Here is a 19,803-nt window from a genome sequence, read left to right as displayed (position 1 = left end):
ATGGACCAATCTAGAAGAGGGGGCCAGAGAGGATGATAATAATAGTGGTTAACATCCTTAGCGCTTTTATAGTATACCAGATGCTATTCTAAAGCTACCACACAGATTAACTCATTTAATCGTCACAACAACTCATGAGATGTAGGTACTAGTACCATCCCCAGATGAGGTGGCTGAGGCTCAGAGAGGGTAAGTAGCTTCCCCAAAGTCACACAGCTCGTTAGTGGCAGAGCAGATCTGACCTAAGCAGACCAGCTTCCCCATAGCGTTTCGTTTGCCTGAGATGTTACGAGTTGCCAGGTTTCTGCCCTCATCTCCCTTAGCTGGAGGATCAGGCAGGCTCCCACCCACCAACAACCAGGTCCCCATGAGGTACCCCCAGGGGCACCGTCACTTTTCCTTAGCAGCCAGAGCCAGGAAACAGGCTCCCTGCCCTGCTGAAAATAAATCATCGATCTGTCCCCACGTCTTGATATGGAGTTGGTGTTTATTATTTCAAAACCAGATTGTTACCGCTCTGAACCAAAATCAATGTGCTTTACTCAAACAAGCAGGTCGATGCAGCCAGCGGCGGCAGGCCCCCCTCCCCTCCCCCAGCTCCCAGCCCCCATCGATAGCACTGATGATTAATTAAGATGCCAGGCGTCCGGACCTGCTATCCTGGCCCATCAATTTAATTGCAATTCAGATACAATCAATAGCTCACTTTGTCTTGGCCCCTCGGCGGCCCCCGCCTCCTGTTTCAATTATCAGGCACATGCATCAGCCCTTCTCCCAGTTGGAGGGTTTCCCAGAGCAGCTCTGGCTGCCGTGGCAGAGCGAGCCCCCGGCGGGTTGCTGGGAGCCCCGGTTTGGAATCCAGGGCTGCCCTCAGCTGCTCCTTGGGAGCTTGAGCAAGCCTGTCCCTCCACCTCACGGGCCTCAGTTTCCACGTCTGGAGGATGAGGTCTTTCTGGCTCTAAGGCTTCTTTTTTGGTTTGAGATTCTGTAGGAGTAGGTCTCTTGGTCTTCTGCTATGGGCTCTGGTGTTCTCGGGGTGACTTGGGGTAACCTCTCACTGGCCTCCATGCTGACCTTGCTCCAGCCTCAAGCCCAGGTGGTAGAGGATCTCTGTTAGAGGTGACACTCTTTAGGGAAAAGGAATCTACAAGGCTTTTTGGTCACCAGGCCTAGGGCCCACAGTCAGGATAGGGGCAGGAGGGGTGCCCTTTCTGATACCTGCCACAGGGAACCGAGGAAAGGAAAGGAGCATTTTGCTGAACATTCAACAAGTGAGCCAAGCTTGTTTCTCCATGTTTTCTCCTGTAAGCACTGTGACTGCGGGATAAGTGGGAGGGCTCCCCATTTAAAGATGAGGAAACGGAGGCTCAAAGAGGTTGAGTGACTCATCCAAAGTCATTGATATGAGGAGCCAGGGCAGGATTCCAGCCCCAAGCACTTGCACTTTTCCTCTCTGCTACTCCCTGATGCCCTCGTTTTTATGAAGTCCTTGAGACATCATTCTCTGGGAACAGACGAGGCTGATGGGCCTGGGCTCCTCTCTCCCTAGGTTACCCTGACCACATGGTGTTTTCCGAGTTCCGCCGCCGCTTTGACGTCCTGGCCCCACACCTGACCAAGAAACACGGGCGCAACTACATCGTGGTGGACGAAAGGCGGGTAGGTCTGTGCCCCCACGGCCCCACCAGGCCCTCCTCCCCCTGCTCAGACCCCTCTGAGCCAGCTGCCCTCCCTTGCCTAGAGAGAGCTGGGCTGGCCCTTGCTCAAGTGGCTGGTTTGGGCCGCCTAGGGCCGGGATGGGCACTTAGCAGTGGGCTTGGTGGTGGAGGGAAGGCAGCCTGGGCCATGGACTGCAGAAATCACAGAAGAGCCACCTGCTCTCAGGGCCCAAGGTGAGGGTGTCTGCTATCTGCTGAGCCAGACAGTCCCCCAAGAGCCTCCCAGGGGCAGGTTAGAACTAGTGTTTTGGATGCCCCACCGGTAGCGCCTGGGCTCCTCAGCCTTGAGCTCTACGTCAGGAACCGGTCCCTCCAGCAGGAAGCTGCCCAGGGCTGAGGCAGGCATCCCTCCCAGGAGAAGGGTTGCCGTGGCAGCGCCTCCCTGGTGCGGGGTGAGCCTCGGGCTCCCGGGGCAGGCCCTTGTCAGCCAGGTCAGTGACTTCCTGCCGCACAAAAGGATGTCTTCCTGCCATTCTTGGCTGTCACTCTGATCCCCAGAGGCAGCTCCTCAGAGAGGCAAAGGGCTCCTTGAGCAGAGGAACCCTCCTGCCCTGTGCCTTGGCCTCAGGCACAGCCTGACTCGGAAGGCATCTCAGGCCTTAGGATGGCTTTCCTACAAGGGAGCCTGCTATGCCAGATGGGGCAGGACCCCCCCACCTCCCACTGCCCCCCTGAGTCACAGACCCACACTGATGGAGCCTCAGAGACCCTCTCTCCACCCGTCCATCCAGGACCTGTCAGTGTCCACGGTGACCTTGGCGTGGATGTCGATGACCCGAGTCACACCCCCTTGTCTCTGACCCTTGACCTCCATTCCCAACTCCGCCCAGGATACACCCAGTGCTTCATCATCTCTGGAAGTGCTCCACTTCTGAAATCTCTGACCACAGCCTCCTGTGTGTGCGACTCATCCCCTTGCTTCCTCTCAGGACACCCGCTCTGTGACTCCATCGAGACTTCTCATTTCTGGACCCCACTCCATTTTCTCTGCTCTGTCCATTCCTTTCTGACTTCCCTTCCTCTTCCTCTCCGTCTGGATGCTGTGGTCCAGTTGGTTTTCATCACCCTCAGCTTCTCAGTCTCCCATAGCACCTGCCCTGCCCAACCCCTCCCTGAAGGGTCACCTTTGGGCATTAAGCCCTCCTTGGATTGGAGCTCCCAAACAGCTGTGGGGGAAAATGACGCAACCGTGGGGACCGAAATTCCTATAGGTCCGTGATCTCCAGTTTTCCCCGCGCTCCATCCTTACCTGGCTTCTGTTCCGAGCTCCTCTGCTATCCCATTCTCCGTCTTTCCCCTCAAATCCTCCCCTGCTGCATTTTCCCAGCACTTGACCTTGCCTCTGAACCCTAATAACAATCGGGGTTCCAACCTCCACTGGCCCCTGCGCTCTCCTCTCCAGGTGTCCCCTCCTCCCCTGCCCTCCTGTCTGGGTGTGGGAGGGGCACCTCTCATCCAGTCCCTTCCTCCTGTGCTTCAGAACCCATTCCCTCTGGTCTCTCTGGAAAGCTGCTCCATCAGCATGAAGTCTTCTCTGTCTCCTGTCCCTTGAGCCTCTCCTTCTCCGCCGGCTCTTTTCTCTCAGTTGAGAAGTAGTCCACAGATGTTATGTTCAGAAGGGAACTTCCATCAACCCTCCCTGGTGCCCTGGGCCATCAACATTTACTTCCCTCCTGCCGTTCATCCTTCCGCCCGCCACCCCCCCGTGGCCCAGTTCCCAGCCCGAGGACACCTGGGACTGGCTTGTCCTCCCAAGCCCTCCGTGTTGCCAGAGCTCACGGGCACTTTTCAGTGCTTCTTGCCAACATGTGACCATCGACAGCCCTGTTCTTTTTGAAGGATTTTCTGCTCAGTTTCTTCTCTGCCGCTCCTGGTTTTGCCCTTGTGTCCCTCTTCTCTCTTTCTCGGTCCCTCTGAGCTTCCCTTCATCCATGTGCCCCTGAAGTAAAGGTCCTTCTCTTCTTTAAGACTCTGTCCTTGACCATATCTGTTTTCTATACAACACCCTCTTCCTAGGCAACCTCATTCACACTCGTCACTTCAATTACCGCATATATATTGATGACTCCCAGATCAATACCTCTAACCCAGGCTTCTCTCCCTTTCCAGACATGCATTTCTGTCTAGCTGCTTTCTAGCTCTTCTACCTGGATGCCTTACAGCACCCCAAACTCAGCATGTTCAAACCAAACTGATCATGTGCTTGGGCTCAGTCACAAAGTTGTGTCTGACTCTCTGCGACCCCATGGGCTGTAGCCTGCCAGGCTCCTCTGTCTCTAGAATTCTCCAGGCAAGTGGGTTGCCATTCCCTTCTCCAGGGGATCTTCTCAACCCAGGGATCGAACCAACCAGGGGTTGGTTCAATCGATCAACCCAGGGGTCTCCTGCATTACAGGCAGATTCTTTACCACTGAGCCACCAGGGAGGGCCCTAGAGATGGAGAATTGAATTAATTATTTACTATGCGAGTCAAAAACCTCCATATGTCCCTAGCTTCCTCTCTCTCATCTACCTCTCCCCCACATTGAGCAAGGCTCTTTTTTTTTTTCTTTTGGCCACACCCTGTGGCATGTGAAATCTTAGTTCCTGGACCCAGGATTGAATCCTGCATTGGAAGTGTGGCGTCTTAACCACTGGACCACCAGGGAGGTCTCTAAGCTCCATCTTCTTAACGTCTCTTGCATCTCCCCCTCCTCTTCTCCCTTTGGATCGGGCTCTAGTCTTCTCTCCTATGGATTCCTGCCTAAGGGGTCCATGCATCCTCCACTCATGGGCCAGTGGGATTTCTGTAAAGAGCAAACCTGACCACGCCCCTCCCAGGGAGAGAACCTTCAGGGGCTCAGAGCGCACAGGCTTACATCCTTTAGCCCCTGCCCACCTCTCCACCTGCACCTTAACTGCTGCCCACCCCTCTCCAGTTATTCTGAACCACCTGGAGTTTCCTCAGCGCTTCCCATTGTCTTATGCTTCCAGGCCTTCATGCCTGCTTGTCCCTCTGCCTGAAATGCCCTCGCCCCTACTTTGTCTGGTTAATCCTTACTTGTAGCTAAAGACAGCGCAAGCAACACCTCCTCCGGGTGCCTTCCACGGCCCCCTTCTCTGGCTTAGATGCCTCCTCCTCTGTGCATTTCACCAGTTTTCGTGTCTGGCTCCCCCACAAGATAGCTTTGTTCCTCTTGCAGTCATCTTTATATCCCCAGAATCCAACACAGAGCCTGGTGCTGCAGAAGCCACTGAAAGTGCCTGTTGACTACATTGTGGACTGAACGGAGGAAGAGAAGGGCTGAGTGACTGGGTGAAGCTCCGCGTGGAGGCGGGGAGTCTCCTGGGGGCTTCCTGACAGAGGCGTCTCCTTGCAGGCAGTGGAGGAGCTGCTAGAGTCCTTGGACCTGGAGAAGAGCAGCTGCTGCATGGGCCTGAGCCGGGTGAGTTGACCCTGCAGGAAGGCAGCCGGGCCCACACTCTGGTCACCCTTGTCCGGATGGTTGGTCCTCCCCTCCTGCCCTCCCCGCTCAGTCCAACTTCTGGAGTCTCCTGGGGCCCCTGCTGGGTCTTGTCCCCCAGCCCCCTCACCCCAGCTGCTCTGGGGCTGCACTTCCTCTCAAATGGGCTTCCCTGGTGGCTGAGATGATGATGAATACGCCTGTAATGCAGGAGACCCAGGGTTGATCCCTGGTTTGGGAAGATCCCCTGGAGAAGGGAATGGCAACTCACGCCAGTATTCTTGCCTGGAGAATCCCATGGACAGAGGAGCCTGGGGGGCTACAGGCCATGGGGTCGAAAAGAGCCAGACACAACTGACTGACTGACACTATTGCTACAACTATTTCTTTTCAAGCTGCCCCCTTCAGGGCTGGGGGCCAGGAAGTTAGATGCTCCAGCTGCAGCAAACTTGACTCTGCTTCCCTCTCAAATATTGGCTTGCTCAGGGCCAGGAACACCTCTGTGATGTCAGGAGGGAGTGGGTCGGAAGGTGGTCCTGAGTGGGCCTGAGTCCTGGTGTGGGGAATGGGGAAGACTGAGAGCTGGGAGAGGCGGAAAGAGCGTCTTCATTGCTGAGCTGTCCAGGGTCTCAAAGAGGAAGCAGGGCTCTGTGAGGCTGTGCCGCTGCTGCCTGCCCACAGGCCGGGTTCCTCACCTGATTGGAATGTACATAAAAGGCAGGCGTGCCCGGCCCTGAGTGCCAGCCTGCCGCATCACTCCACCCCAGAGGGCCAGCCGGGCGTCCCTCCCTCGGGGCTGGGAGCCTGCGTGTCCCCCTACTGAGACTGGGAGGCTGACAGGCAGCATCCACGGACGTGCTCCAAGGGCCGAGGTGGGCAGAGAGCCGTGGGGAGTCCCGGGGAGGGTTCTGGACTGTCCATCTGTCCGCAGAGAGGGAGGGAACTCGTGGGGAGAGTGAGGTAGCAGGGGATGCTTGCAGAAAGGGCTCGCACTCCGCTCCTCAGCTCTGTTCTCCCTGCTCTGTGTTCTGAGTCATGATTTTGATTCCTACCGCCCCCTCCCTCCCTCCCTCTTTCCCTGGGAATCCCTTTCCTGTCCTCCTGTCTTTGGGTCTGCTGTCCCTGGTTTTTCCTTTTTCTTTGGGCCCCGGCAGTCCCTGCTGGTCTGTGTTCCTTGGTTTCGGGCTCTGCTATTTTCTGCTGCTTTCCTGGTTCTCTCTGCCTCCTGTGGTCCCGCCCTCTTCCGTGTCGTCTCTCGGGTTTTGGTCTCTGCTGTGTCTGGCTCCTTCCTCTCCTCCTCCCCACTTCTAAGTTCTTCTTCCCTGGGAAGCCTGAAGTCAGATTTTTTTCACCACAGCCTCTTTGGTCTTTCTCTGGGTGGGGTCCCATCCAGGGACTGGCAGGCTGAGCTACTGGCTAGCCTTGGGGGGATGGCACCGTCTCCAAGGCATGTCTTGGGTAGAAGAGGGCCTGTCCAGGCTGGTCCTCTTCCCAGCTGCTGTGTCTGTCTCTCGGCATTGTCCCAGGCACCTGCTAAAGCCGGTGAGCCCCGGAGCCCACTCACCCTCAGAGCAGAATTAGGGGCAAAGTCAGATGTTTGCTGACATCTGGTTTGAAAGAGAAATTTCTGGGTTTCTAGGCTGCGGTTGGGCTTCCCTAGTGGTTCAGCGGTGAAGGATTCCCCTGTGGTCCAGGAGCCACAGGAGATACAGGTTTGATCCCTGGGTCAGGAAGATCTCCTGGAGGAGGGCATGGCAACCCACTCCAGTGTTCTTGCCTAGAGAATCCCATGGACAGAGGAGCCTGGTGGGCTACAGTCCATGGGGTCGCAAAGAGCTGGACACGACTGAGCGACTTAGCACGCACGCACACAGGCTGTGGTGGTAAGCGAGGATTCCTGTGTGTTTGTCACATTGTTCCAGAGGAAAAGCGGTCTCCATCTCATCCCACAGGTGGCTGGGAGTGGAGCTCAGGCAAGGAAGTTTGGGGGTTTAAGAGCCTCCCTGACTTTGTTTGTAAAATACGTATGGATGGGTATGTCTGGGGGAGGAGATGGCTCTGAGATTTCACCTAATACCCCAAAAGACTCAATGGCACAGACAGCTGTTAAGAGAGGCTCACTACTCTCGACTCTGCACCACCCTTTCTCCAGAGTCTCCGTGTATTTCTGGGCCATTCTCCATCCCCCTCCCTGGCATCTCGCTGCTTCTGCCTAGTCAGACAGCTGCGTGCTGACCACTAGCACGTTGGCCCCCTCCCTCCAGGGACCTGGGTCTTCCCCACGCGCTGTGGAATCTCAGGCTTCCGCACTGTGGGACACGGAGGCTCAGAGAGGGCTGAGACCCACGGGAGATGCCCGGTGCTCAGCCTTATGTGTTGTGGAGGACTGAGCTGGCTTTCTCCCAGGCCAGCCCCACGGTACTCGGTTCCTGCCAGGAGACAAAACGTTCCCAGCAGAAAGTGCGGCCGTCTCCCCACTCCTTCCTTGGAGGGAAGCCTGGGGACGCCATACCTATTGGTGCTGTTTCCTGTGGAGTTCATGTCTTCTCTGTACCCCTCCAAAGTGAATATTCTGTCTTCTGGGCTTCGTGGTGGTGGTCTATACTTCCACGGCCTTTGCCCTCTCTGAGGATACCAGAGTCCTGTTTTTTTTCACCTGACCATTTCCCCCTCTTCTTCTCTTAGCACAGAGAATTTTACCCAGGCCCAGCTCAGGGCAGAGAAGACTGAGAGGAAAGGCCAGGTGTGGGGGCGCCCAGCTGGTTCCTCTCACATCTGCCCTCCTACCCCCAAACCTGTATGACAGGTCCCTTGCCTGGGCCAACCCCCGCCCACCCCACCGGTTTTTTCACGAGGTGAAACCTGGGTGTGGGGGTGGGTGTTGGCACATGAAAGAGGAGACGGTCTGGAATGAAACTGAGTGGGGAGGGTGCGGAGAAGGGGCCCCCTCCCCACCCTCTCCCTTCTCTGCACGCCGCTGCCTGGTATTTCCTTCCTTCACACATGTGCCATCCCCTGATCCCAGGCGGCTGGAATCTGTGGTTGGGCCTGTGGTGGCCGTGGTGGCCGTGGGCACAGGGGCGTGGGTGGCCCTGGGGACAAAGCCACCAGAGGTGTTGTGGGGCGTCCACAGCACATCCTTCTTGTCCCAGATGACTTCCTTCTGGCCTCCGTCTCCCTCGTCTCTTTCCCACAGTACTCCCTCCCAAGCCTCCCCAGCCGCCAGCCCTCCTCCCCCTTAGACACCAGGGTTTTAGGCTCTCCCCAGGCCAAGGGCCACGCCCTGGGCCTGCTGGTTTTCTGTGCCAGCTGCTTGTTCCTCTACCGGGCTGCCCCCTGCCTCTCTCCTTCCCCACCTTCATCTGGCCCATGTCTCCACAGGTGTTCTTCCGGGCAGGCACATTGGCACGGTTGGAGGAGCAGCGAGATGAACAAACCAGCAGGAACCTAACCCTGTTCCAAGCGGCCTGCAGGGGCTACCTGGCCCGGCAACACTTCAAGAAGAAGAAGGTGCTGCTCCAGGGACAGCCTGGTCCCTTTACCCAGCCTATCCGGGCAGAGCTGAGCTCCAAGGGTCGGGGTGGGACTGGGAGGGACATTCCCATGGGGCAGGAGGCCGGGCGTGGGGCTGTGAGTTATCTTTGTCTGGGGGACAAGAGGCAGGACCTCCCAGGGGCACCCTGGGCCAGGGCAGGGGATGGGCAGCACCCCCCTGCCAGCCAGAGTGCTCGTGTGCCTGGTGATGAGACTGTGTGGCCTGGTCCGAGGCTGGGTGGTGAGGAGCAGGGCCCAGGCAAAGGTGGGCTAGGGATCGCAGGCTGCTCCATGAAGATTAAGGAGCTGTGTCAGCGACTCCTTTTCTTATTAGCAAGTCCATAAAACAGCCAGCACCGCCGCCTCTTGTGTTTCAGCAAGATTAGGTTTTATAGCACATCTAGGCCGGCGTGCTGGAAATAATCAGGCAGCAAATAAAGCAGACGAAATTATTCCTAATGATGGCAGATCGGTTAGTGCCCAGTGCGGTGCTCCAGGGGCCGCACTCTCTGCCGCCCACTCTCTGAGGATTGGAGGGAGGCTGGGGGCAAGGGGTGGCTCAGGGAGTGTTTGACTTGAGGTGGGTCCAGTGGCCAGAGGGGCAGCCCCAGAGGCTGGGGCTGGTGGCGGGGACCATCCTGGCTGGACTCGGGTCTGACAGCCTGCTGAGCACCACCCCCACCCCAACTTAGATCCAGGACCTGGCCATTCGCTGTGTGCAGAAGAACATCAAGAAGAACAAAGGGGTGAAGGACTGGCCCTGGTGGAAGCTCTTCACCACCGTGAGACCCCTCATCGAGGTCCAGCTGTCAGAAGAGCAGATCCGGAACAAAGACGTACGGAACAGCCCGGGGAGGGGACGGCTGAACTTCATCCACGTGGGCCAGAGTTTTGCCAACTTGTCTTGGGCTCCCCAGTGCTCCTTTTTGCAGTCCAAAGAGCTGGTGTCCTTGAACCATGCCCAGCAAACAGAAGGCGTCCTTCTAGGGTGCTGGCTGAGCCCCCGGGTATCCTCTTAGGATAAAACCTCAGGCGTCCACCGCCCATGGGGAAGGGTCTAGGGAAGGAGCCCCAGGCAGGCGGTGGCTTCCAGTTCCCTCATGTCACGGCTTGAGCTTCACCAGCTTGGTTCACCCCAGGGGTGCAGATCCTGCCCCAGCGTCTCCCAGGGGCTCTGCCTTACTTTGCCCTCCTTCCTGCGCCCTAGGAGGAGATCCAGCAGCTGAAGAGCAAGCTCGAGAAAGTGGAGAAGGAGCGGAATGAGCTGCGACTCAGCAGTGACCGGCTGGAGACCCGGGTGAGTGAGTGATTCCCAGCACCAGCCAGACTGACCCCCCTCTGCAGGGTGCCCGGCCCAGGAGGCACCCCCCCCACCCCCCCACAACTGTTCCAGCTGAGTGAGGCAGTCAACGGGTGGTGACTCCCTCCCCCATCAGATCTCAGAGCTGACATCGGAGCTGACGGATGAACGTAACACAGGAGAGTCCGCCTCCCAGCTGCTGGACGCAGAGACCGCGGAGAGGCTCCGGGCTGAGAAGGAGATGAAGGAGCTGCAGGTGAGGGCAGGGCTGAGCTAGTGGCTGCCACACGTGCTAGTGCCTGTCTGGTCCCCCTAAGACACATGGCATCCTTGCCACCAGCCCAGCACCCCTGTCTGCCCTGGTAAGCTTGTGACCATGGTCTGTGTGGTTCAGGGGCACGGGCGGTACTGTGAGGGGGTGGGGCAGCACGGCACATAACCACCTCTCTGCAGACCCAGTACGATGCACTGAAGAAGAAGATGGAGGTGATGGAGATGGAGGTGATGGAGGCCCGTCTCATCCGGGCAGCTGAGATCAACGGGGAAGTGGCTGATGGTGACACAGGTGGGTCAGAGGCCGGAGGACTTGGCCATGGCCTGAGTGGCAAGTTCTGAAGCCCCCCCCTAGGCAACCACACCCCTCGTCTCCTGTCTGTAGAGCTGTTATAAGGCTACGTGAAATAAATTGATGAGAAAGTAGAGGTCCCAATAAGTGCAGGGGATTATCATGGAAGGTGGTAACAATGGCAACCCACTCCAGTATTCTTGCCTGGAGAATCCCATGGACAGAGGAGCCTGGCAGGCCACAGTCAATGGGGTGGCATGAGTCAGATATGACTTAGCAACTAAACCACCGCAGCAACCATGATAATGACAATGTTTGAGGACCATGGTCTGGCGGTCCTTGGGAGAAGACAGCACATGGGGCCGCATCACTCTCTCTAGGCTTCTCCCAGCTAGTGGCTCCTTCTGCCTTGGAAGGAAGTCACTGATCCAGGGACCTTTCTGAGTCCCTCTGGCTGACTCCACCTGCTCCCCAAGCCTTCATCCCCCTCCACCCCTTCTCGGGGACTCTCAGCATCTCATTCATCCGCTGTCTGCCCCCACCCCACAGGTGGCGAGTGGCGTCTGAAGTATGAGCGAGCCATGCGGGAGGTGGACTTCACCAAGAAACGGCTCCAGCAGGAGTTTGAGGACAAGCTGGAGGTGGAGCAGCAGAGCAAGAGGCAGCTGGAGAGGCGGGTGAGGCTGGTGCCGGAGAGGTGTGGGGAGGGGCTGGGCGCCACATGTTGGCGTGGGGAATGGCCAGTGAGCCAGGCAGGCCCTGGGAGCACAGGGAAGGGTTGGCGCTGGATGTGAGGGACACCCAAGGGCAGACTACTGTCAGAGTGTCTTAGATTCCCTGGACGAGACTGACTTCATCCTTGGTCCCCAGACCACCCTCTCCTTCACCCACTGCCCTCTCCTCACCTCCTCCACCAGTACCTCCAGGCCTCTCGAGGGCCACTGACCCTGCACCCCCATCTCGCCCCCCTAGCTCGGGGACCTGCAGGCAGATAGTGATGAGAGCCAGCGGACGCTGCAGCAGCTCAAGAAGAAGTGCCAGCGGCTGACAGCTGAGCTGCAGGACACCAAGCTGCACCTGGAGGGCCAGCAGGTCCGCAACCACGAGCTGGAGAAGAAGCAGAGGAGGTGGGTGGGTCCCCTGGCCTGGATGCAGCGGGCCTCTTTGAGCAGTTCCCTGCCTCCCTCCAGGGAGGAGAGACGAGAGGGCCTGAATTTAGCCCTCTCATCTGCCTGGTCCCTCGCCCTGGAATAGGAGTCAGGGTCTGACTTCTGACCTCCAAGGCGCATGTAGACCACAGCGTTCCTGACGGCCTGCTCAGGGCTCTGCTCTCAGATGTTGCCTCCCTCACACCCCAGTGTGTGCTGTTACCCTGCCTGGGATCTAGAAGGATGAGCGTCAGCCAGGCCCCATGCAGGAACCACTCCACGGTGGTCCTGCCCCTTGCACCCCCCAACACCCAGCTCCCCATTCCTGTGCCCCCCCACCCCCGCCCCTGTTGCCTCAGCTACGCAAACACAGACTCCTGGCTAATGTCATTAAACTACCTGCCACTTCCATCTCATTATGATAATGCCCCGAAGTGGCAAAGGTAGGGGGGACAGCCCTCGCAGGAGAAAAGCCAGTCTAAATTAATTTCCCAGGCCAGGATGGGAATGGGACACCTTTATTAGGAACAGGGAGGAACCCCCACATTCTGGGAACAGCAGGACGTTCCAGGGAATGGGGTGAGCACCCAGTTCCCCTCTGCAGAGGACGGGTTCTCAGAAGAGGCACCGGTTGCTTTTGTGAAGGGACAGCCCCATGGCCCTGGGGGTAAGGAGGGCAGGGCTGGGTCCCTCCAGGGACCCGGGGTTACCCTCGGCCTCCTGGGCTCATTGCCAAGTGAGGGGCACTAGGAAAGCCTTATATTCTTCTCCCCCAGCGCTCTGACTCTCTGCTCCCCTGGTTCTTATCTGTACCCCCACCCTCCCTTTTACCTAGAGGCAGGCACCCTTAGGGGCCCCCCTTGGAGCACCCCATGACAGTGCCAGCTCGACCTAGTTACTATCTTGCTGCACTCCCTGCTGGGTAACTTATTAAGTTTCAGCGGGCCTGGAGTTTTCTTACTTTTTTTTTTTTTTTCCTTAACGTGGGGTTGGGATGGGAGTGAGCTTGTCAGTTTTCTACAGGGACAGGAACCCGATTAGCTATTCCAGGAAGGTGTTAAGAGGAATTTCAGCAATTTGCTCCTTGTTTGGAGTCACTGGGCAGGAGATGGAAGGCTGGGAAGTGGAGGAAAAAAGGAGGAACCCCCCACCCCGGCCATGGCCCGCGTTCCCCCTTGAAGCATGCTGCCAACTGGGCACAGGGGGATGGGGTCCCCAGCCCGGGATGGGGTGTCCTGGGGTGATGGGGTGCTGCTGGGACAGGTAGGCCTGGGTAGAAGCTGGGGCCCAGAGGTGGCCCGTCTAGAGCTGTAGAAAGTGCGTGAGATGAGGCAGGATGTTCATTTCCACCCCTTCTGACACCCCTTCTGCCTTCACCCTGGTCCCTCTTCCTATCCTTTGATCTGTTGAAAGAGAAAAGGCTGAGACTTAATGCCAGAGGAGAGTCTGTCCACTTTTTCCCTGGAAGCAGTCTGTGGGTCCCTCTTAGGCCCCCTTGATGAAATGCTCCCCCACCCCTCAAGCCCAGACCAGGTTGCTCAGCAGGGCCCTGGTGGCCTGACCTGTAACCCCTCTGCGCTGGCCCCAAGCTCAGGCTGCATGAGTCCTCCCGTCTTGCACCCTGTCTGGGTCTGTGGCACCACTTCCTGGCAGCCTCCGGGTGCTGGGGGCTGTGACTCTTCCTTCATCTGATGGAGCCGCCATGGCCATGCTCCCTGGCAGGTTCGACAGCGAGCTCTCTCAAGCACATGAGGAGGCCCAGCGAGAGAAGCTGCAGCGGGAGAAACTGCAGCGGGAGAAGGACATGCTCCTCGCTGAGGCCTTCAGCCTGAAGCAGCAGATGGAGGTGCGTGGAGCTGCCTGCCGTCCATACCTCCCCCCGCCCCAGGCTCGGGCTCGCCCAGGACCAGCCTCATCTTCTCTTTCCCTCCAGGAAAAAGACATGGACATTGCGGGGTTCACCCAGAAGGTTGTGTCACTGGAGGCCGAGCTCCAGGACATTTCCTCCCAAGAGTCCAAGGATGAAGCCTCTCTGGCCAAGGTCAAGAAACAGCTCCGAGACCTGGAGGCCAAGGTTAAGGATCAGGAGGAGGAGCTGGACGAGCAGGCGGGGACCATCCAGATGCTGGAGCAGGTGCTGAGGGCTGGGCCAAGGGAGGCAGCACTGTCCTCTCCATGTGGGGCAGAGGAGGACGAGATCCTAAATCCAATCGGTCATCCCTTCTCTTATTCACAAAGTACTGAGGGGGCACCTGATCTGTGCCAGCCACAGTGTGAAGATAATTAAGCTTTTTCACGGCACTTTCCATGAGAGCAGATCTTAATTGAGCTCCACTGGTGAGGGGCTCAGGAGGCAGGGTAGCTGGAAGGCCGTGAGCCCGTCCAGCCTGCCACTGAGCCACCGTGTCAGTTCAGGCAGCTAGAGCCCTGAGGCCAAGTGGAAAAGCGGCAGGATTGCCCCCGCGCCCAGCAGCCTTCCCTGGGCCTGTGCCAGGCCTCTAGTAAAGGAGTTCAGTTTCTCTGGAGAAGCCAGCTGCCACCAGAGCAAGGTGGGAGCACAGGGAACTGCTGGCAGAGACGTTCCTGCTCCCGAGCCCAGGAAGAGCGGCCGATCAGGACGTGGTGGGGAGGAGTTGGGGTGCTGCCAGAGAAGAAACCCAGCCCTTTACTCCCATCCACCTGCAGGCCAAGCTGCGACTTGAGATGGAGATGGAGCGGATGAGGCAGACCCATTCCAAGGAGATGGAGAATCGGGATGAGGAGGTGGAGGAGGCCCGGCAGTCATGTCAGAAGAAGGTAAACCAGTTGGCTCTGACCCGTCCAGTAGAAACACTGGTTCCCCCATCACTGCTTTATAGTAATAACTTTTCCAGATGTAAACTATTATATATAGGATGGATAAACACTAAGGTCTTACCCTATAGCTCAGGGAGCTATATTCATTATCCTGTGATAAAGCATAATGGAGAAGAACACTTTTTAAAAAAGAATGTCTCTATGTACATAACGAAATCACTTTGCCGTGCAGCAGAGATTGGCACAACATTGCAGATTAACTATATTTCAATTAAAAAACAAATCTAAAGTAAGGGCTTTTCTGTTTTCTTTACCTCTGTTTTCATTCAGTCGCTCAGTCATGTCTGACTCTCTGCGACCCATGGACTGCAGCACGCCAGGCTTCCCCATCCTTCACTATATTCCACTGCTATTCAGGACTGGGAAGTTCTGCTTGGGATCCTGGCGTTGGCCAGGATGTGTGCTGCTCTGAGGGTCCGTAGAGAGGCCCAGGCCCTTGGGGAGCTAACACCCCCCTGCTTTCTGTGCCAAGCTGCAAGCACAAAGGCTCTGGAACAAGAGTTCCCACCTGGGCCTGCGCCGCTGCTCGTGGCCTGCTGTCCCTCCCCTCCCTCCAAGGCTGCTCTGAAACCCTGGGAACTTTGAGTTCAGGGTATGCCCCTCCAGGTCATCCATCTTCAGCCCCTACCCCACTATTCTCCCAGGGGCTCAGGGGGGTCCAGCAGGGAAGGGGCTGGCTGGCACCTGACTCTGAAGGGACCCATGGGCCCCTGTTTGCAGTTAAAGCAAATGGAAGTACAGCTTGAGGAAGAGTACGAGGACAAGCAGAAGGTGCTGCGGGAGAAGCGGGAGCTGGAGGGCAAGCTGGCCACACTCAGTGACCAGGTGAGCAGAGACCGCTGGCTGCGGTGGGGAGAGCCGGGAGCAGGAAGGCGCTGGCTCTGTAGGGCCCTGCCAGGAGGGTGATCACCTGCAGGAGGGTGATCACCACCCAGGGCACACCGGGCTTTCTCACCTCGGCTGGTGTGATCCCAGCCCTGCCACTATCGTTGCTCATTAAGGCATCTCTGAGAGTGAGGGCAGGGCGAGGAGGGGGCTCGGGGAAGACAAGTGGAGGCCCTGTGGCGGAGCCCAGAGCCCCAGCCCTTGGTGTCCACCCAGGTGAACCAGCGGGACTTTGAGTCAGAGAAGCGGCTCCGGAAAGACCTGAAGCGCACCAAGGCCCTGCTGGCAGATGCCCAGATCATGCTGGATCACCTGAAGAACAACGCACCCAGCAAGAGGGAGATCGCCCAGCTGAAGAACCAGGTATCCGCAGACAGGACGTCATCAGTTCCCTCTCCCTCTTGCCCCTGCCAGTGGTTCTTGAATCCTTGGGAAGGACGGTGATAGGGAAGCGGGGAGAAGCTGGACTCCTGAGGGTCAGCGTGTGCTGTAGGCATGACAGTCAAGCCCAGAGTGATGTGGATGGCCCAACACCTGCCACCCTGTCGTGGGCAGAGAAGTCAGTGCACTCAACGCATCACAGCCCTGGGGTCTGAAGTGAACAGAGGAGAAGGAGGAGAGTGCCAGGTTCCCTCTCCCCGGGGAGCCCCCTGCACAGCCCTCCTGTCCCTGGGGAGTGGCTGATGTCCCTCCCTGGGGCGGGGGTGGGGTTGGCTGTGTTCAGTTGGAGGAGTCAGAGTTCACGTGTGCAGCGGCCGTGAAAGCTCGGAAAGCGATGGAGGTGGAGATCGAAGACCTGCACTTGCAGATCGATGACATCGCCAAGGCCAAGACAGCGGTAAGGACGCGGGGTGTGCAGAGCCGGATTCGGGCGGCTGAGGGACAACGGAGCCATGACAGTGGCTCCTTTTATGCCAAACAAGGCTCCTTCCCCAGCCCAGGACTTTCTGCAGGGAGAGTAGGCCTCCACTCCTCTGCCTCTCCCCACTTAGAGGCCTGGGAGGGGGCGGCGAGACGGAGGAGGAAGCCAGCGAGGGCCCATCTCCCTGTTTAACCACCTGCCTGTGGGAGCTTGGCCACAGGCCCCAGCACCATAAATAAAGCAGCTAATGTGGCTGAGGGATGTAAACAGGTACCTAGAGATTAGCAGAAGCACCGATAAGAGGACGGGATGACTCTGTTTCCCTCCCCTGCCCCCGGCCAGCCCCACTGACAAGCCCAAGCGGCAGCTAATTAGAGCGCTTATTTAATGCCTCCCTTTTAATTCCCCACCTCTCCCATGGCCCATCCATCGGCCGAGAGCTCATTACTGGGATGCGGCCGCTGGTATACCTCCTCGGGCAGGGAACGGGGCAGGGGAGGAGGCTGGGCTTGGCTCTGAGCTCCCTGGCCCCCCAGCTAGTCCCCCAGCTGCAGAGAGATGCCAGTCTCCTGGGCTTGATTTATCCCTGTGACATTTGTGCTCCTCAGCAGTTTTCAGGTGAGTAATTCAAATTCCTTAATTGTGTTAAAAAAGGCTGTTATAAAATTACCATTTTATTTAAATCCAAGTTAATAAATTTCTTGGCGGAGGCATCCCCAGCTCCCCGCAGCCCGGTAACAAGATGGATGGGGGCAGAGAAGGAGCCAACGTAGTCATTTTGGTTTGGAATTACTGGCTAATAGATTCATTCATTTCCTGAAGCTGCTGTTGGCTGTCTCTTCTCCTCCCTACAGGAGTGGACTGGCCGTGGGGACTGGATGGTCAGGAAGCAGGCAGTCCCGGGGGAGAACACCAGTGCAGGCCAGGAGAGCTTCACAGATTTGAGGGATCCTTCCCTGGGGCCTGGAGAGGGCAGAGGTTAAGGCCTAGCCGCTAGTGCTGGACGATGGGTCGTTTGGTTCTGGGTGGACCTTTTCTGCCTTCTCATTAGCCTCCAAAGAGCTGTGGGGAAGCAGCTGTCATTTAGCCCAGGGTCTGCCTGAGCTGGGCTTCCCAGGTGGCGCTATTTGTAAGGAACCTGCCTGCTAATCCTGGAGATATGAGAGACATGGGTTCCATCCCTAGGTTGGGAAGATCCCCTGGAGGAGGGCATGGCAACCTGCTCCAGTATTCTTGCCTGGAGAATCCCTTGGACAGAGGAGCCTGGTGGACTATAGTCCATAGACTTGCAAAGAGTTGGACATGACTGAAGTGACTTAGCACACACACACACGCTGCCTAAGCTGCAAAGACAGTCCTTCCACTCAGCTCCCAGGCCCAGAGCAGGGCAGGACAGGCAGCTCCCTGAGCATCACTGGTCCTGGCACCCCCTCCAGCGGGTCGGCCTGGCCCCATCCTTAGCTCCTCCCACGGGTGGTGGCCAAAGGAGGTTCAGTCTTCCCACCCAGAGCCATTAGTCACGCCAGGCCTGATGCTCTTGGTTTGTCTGTGCCTCTGTCCAGCTGGAGGAGCAGCTGAGCCGCCTTCAGCGTGAGAAAAATGAGATCCAGAACCGGCTGGAGGAGGATCAGGAGGACATGAACGAGCTGATGAAGAAGCACAAGGCGGCCGTGGCTCAGGTACCCTGCCCGGGAGTGCCCCGCCACACCCTGCACGGGCACCGTCCCCTGGTCCTCCTCGTAGGTCCCTGTCACGGTGCCTGTGTGCCCTGGCCCTCCAAGTGGAGCAGAGCGCGCTGGAATTTGGTGCTCATGGGAAGTCCTGCTTCGGTACTCTTTCCTTTCCCAGGCCTCCCGGGACCTGGCTCAGATGAATGATCTCCAGGCTCAGCTGGAAGAAGCCAACAAAGAGAAGCAAGAGCTGCAGGAGAAGGTGGGGACCAGGATTTCCCTTGGTAAAGAGAGGGTGCCAGGGTCCCTGTTCGTGGGGACCAGCTCCCAAGCTCACAGGTTCACCCGCGCTTCTCTCTGCCATCAGTCAACGTCAGTGAGTGCAAAGGCCTAGGCTTGGAGCCATGTCACCAGAGCAGACGTTTTTGGCTTCAACTGCCTCATTTTGCATTTCTATTCCCTCTCTGGTCCTTAGTTCTCTCCTTTCTCTCCAAAGGGCAAAATGTTTGTCAGCACAGGGTCAGGTTGGGGGGTGCCCCTGTCCCAGGGACCCATCCTTCCAGCTCCCTGTCCAGCCTTCTGGTCACCATGGTGATCTTGCAGGGAAGGGGGTACAGAACCTGCCCCTCTTCCCTTTCCAGGCTCAGTTCTTTCTTCCTTTCCTGTCCCCACCCCCCAGCTACAAGCCCTCCAGAGCCAAGTGGAGTTCCTGGAGCAGTCCATGGTGGACAAGTCCCTGGTGAGCAGGCAGGAAGCTAAGATCCGGGAGCTGGAGACACGCCTGGAGTTTGAAAGGACCCAAGTAAAGCGGCTGGAGGTGGGCACACACTTCCCCTATCCCTTCTGCAGTGGGGAAGGGCCGAGCAGCCCTGGCTGGAGCCACGCATGCTCAGCAGGGCCGGGCAGGCCTGAGGCCGCACCCCCGAGGCCTCTGCCAAGCTTCCAGGCCAGCTGATGGGCGGGTGCCTTCTCCCCCGCCCACCCGGCCTGCTCTCTGGGCACCGCGGAGCCTGCCTGCTTTACATTCTGTTTCCGTGCGTGCTTTCTGCCAAGGGACCACAGCAGCTTAGCTTTTCGTCTTCATATTTTCCTCCACCGTGCGCTCCCCCCATCGGTCCCCTCTCTGCTCTCCGGCAGGGTCATAAATATGCAGCGGATGGCGCCACTTCTTCAAGGGCTGGAGTCTGTCCTCTCATCTCACCGCTTGCTCTTTCTCTTTCCCTTTCTTATTCCCCTTTTCCGTCAATTTTCCCCATGCCTGCTGTCTCTGCTTTTCTCCTTCCCTCTTCATTTTCCTCCATTTTTGCCCCATTTTTTTCCCTCTCCCTCAGAGTCTGTTTTCTCCCCAATCTCATTCCCTTTCTTACTTCCCTGAGCTATTTCTTCCTTTCTCCCCATCCCCTTTGTCCTCTCCCTCTACTTTTCATTCTCTTTCCTCTAACCCTTCTCCTTTTTCTGTTCACCCCCGTCTTCTCTTTCCATCCCTCCTAACTATAATCTCCATCCTCCACATTTAATCCTTTCGGTTCCACTCTCTCAAAGCCCACATGCTCCAGCGCCTTTCTAACAGAGCAGGTAGGAAGAAAGAGGCCGGCAAAATGATCTCTCTGGGTTTACACCCCTCTCTCCCTATTTCCTTTCCTCCATCTCGAGCGTGCAGACATCATCTGAGCGCTGACTGGCCTCCATGAGAAGTGTGTTCATGCTGTGGGTGCTGAGCATCCCTGCCTCTTTCCCCCTTACCCATGAGTCAGTGGAGCAGGAAAGAGGATGGGGATGGAACCAGGTGACCATGGGGCTGGCAGTGGGCATCGGAGGGCAT

At 57.5% G+C, this 19,803-nt stretch overlaps 1 protein-coding gene across 14 annotated transcripts in view; it reads left to right on the top strand.

The window, feature by feature from the left end:
* Window positions 1–19,803, top strand: part of MYO18A (myosin XVIIIA) — a 101,173-nt gene that overhangs the window by 66,931 nt on the left and 14,439 nt on the right. For all 14 annotated transcript variants that reach the window (XR_003506878.1, XM_027518753.1, XM_027518749.1 and 11 more), the window contains 18 exons: window positions 1,550–1,659; window positions 5,078–5,143; window positions 8,543–8,671; window positions 9,388–9,531; window positions 9,903–9,992; window positions 10,132–10,251; window positions 10,449–10,560; window positions 11,110–11,237; window positions 11,533–11,687; window positions 13,431–13,554; window positions 13,642–13,842; window positions 14,394–14,504; window positions 15,285–15,389; window positions 15,666–15,812; window positions 16,174–16,287; window positions 17,874–17,990; window positions 18,160–18,243; window positions 18,661–18,798. Coding sequence is in view for 13 of the 14 variants with exons in the window: in XM_027518753.1 (XP_027374554.1) it covers window positions 1,550–1,659; window positions 5,078–5,143; window positions 8,543–8,671; window positions 9,388–9,531; window positions 9,903–9,992; window positions 10,132–10,251; window positions 10,449–10,560; window positions 11,110–11,237; window positions 11,533–11,687; window positions 13,431–13,554; window positions 13,642–13,842; window positions 14,394–14,504; window positions 15,285–15,389; window positions 15,666–15,812; window positions 16,174–16,287; window positions 17,874–17,990; window positions 18,160–18,243; window positions 18,661–18,798 (2,195 nt within the window). In the remaining variant the exon portion in view is untranslated. The remainder of the gene's footprint in view (window positions 1–1,549; window positions 1,660–5,077; window positions 5,144–8,542; window positions 8,672–9,387; window positions 9,532–9,902; window positions 9,993–10,131; window positions 10,252–10,448; window positions 10,561–11,109; window positions 11,238–11,532; window positions 11,688–13,430; window positions 13,555–13,641; window positions 13,843–14,393; window positions 14,505–15,284; window positions 15,390–15,665; window positions 15,813–16,173; window positions 16,288–17,873; window positions 17,991–18,159; window positions 18,244–18,660; window positions 18,799–19,803) is intronic.

Source organism: Bos indicus x Bos taurus, chromosome 19, assembly GCF_003369695.1.
Source record: "Bos indicus x Bos taurus breed Angus x Brahman F1 hybrid chromosome 19, Bos_hybrid_MaternalHap_v2.0, whole genome shotgun sequence".
Classification (NCBI taxonomy): domain Eukaryota; kingdom Metazoa; phylum Chordata; class Mammalia; order Artiodactyla; family Bovidae; genus Bos; species Bos indicus x Bos taurus.
The sequence above is the reverse complement of the archived record's forward strand: the minus strand, read 5'-3'. Positions and strand labels throughout refer to the sequence as shown.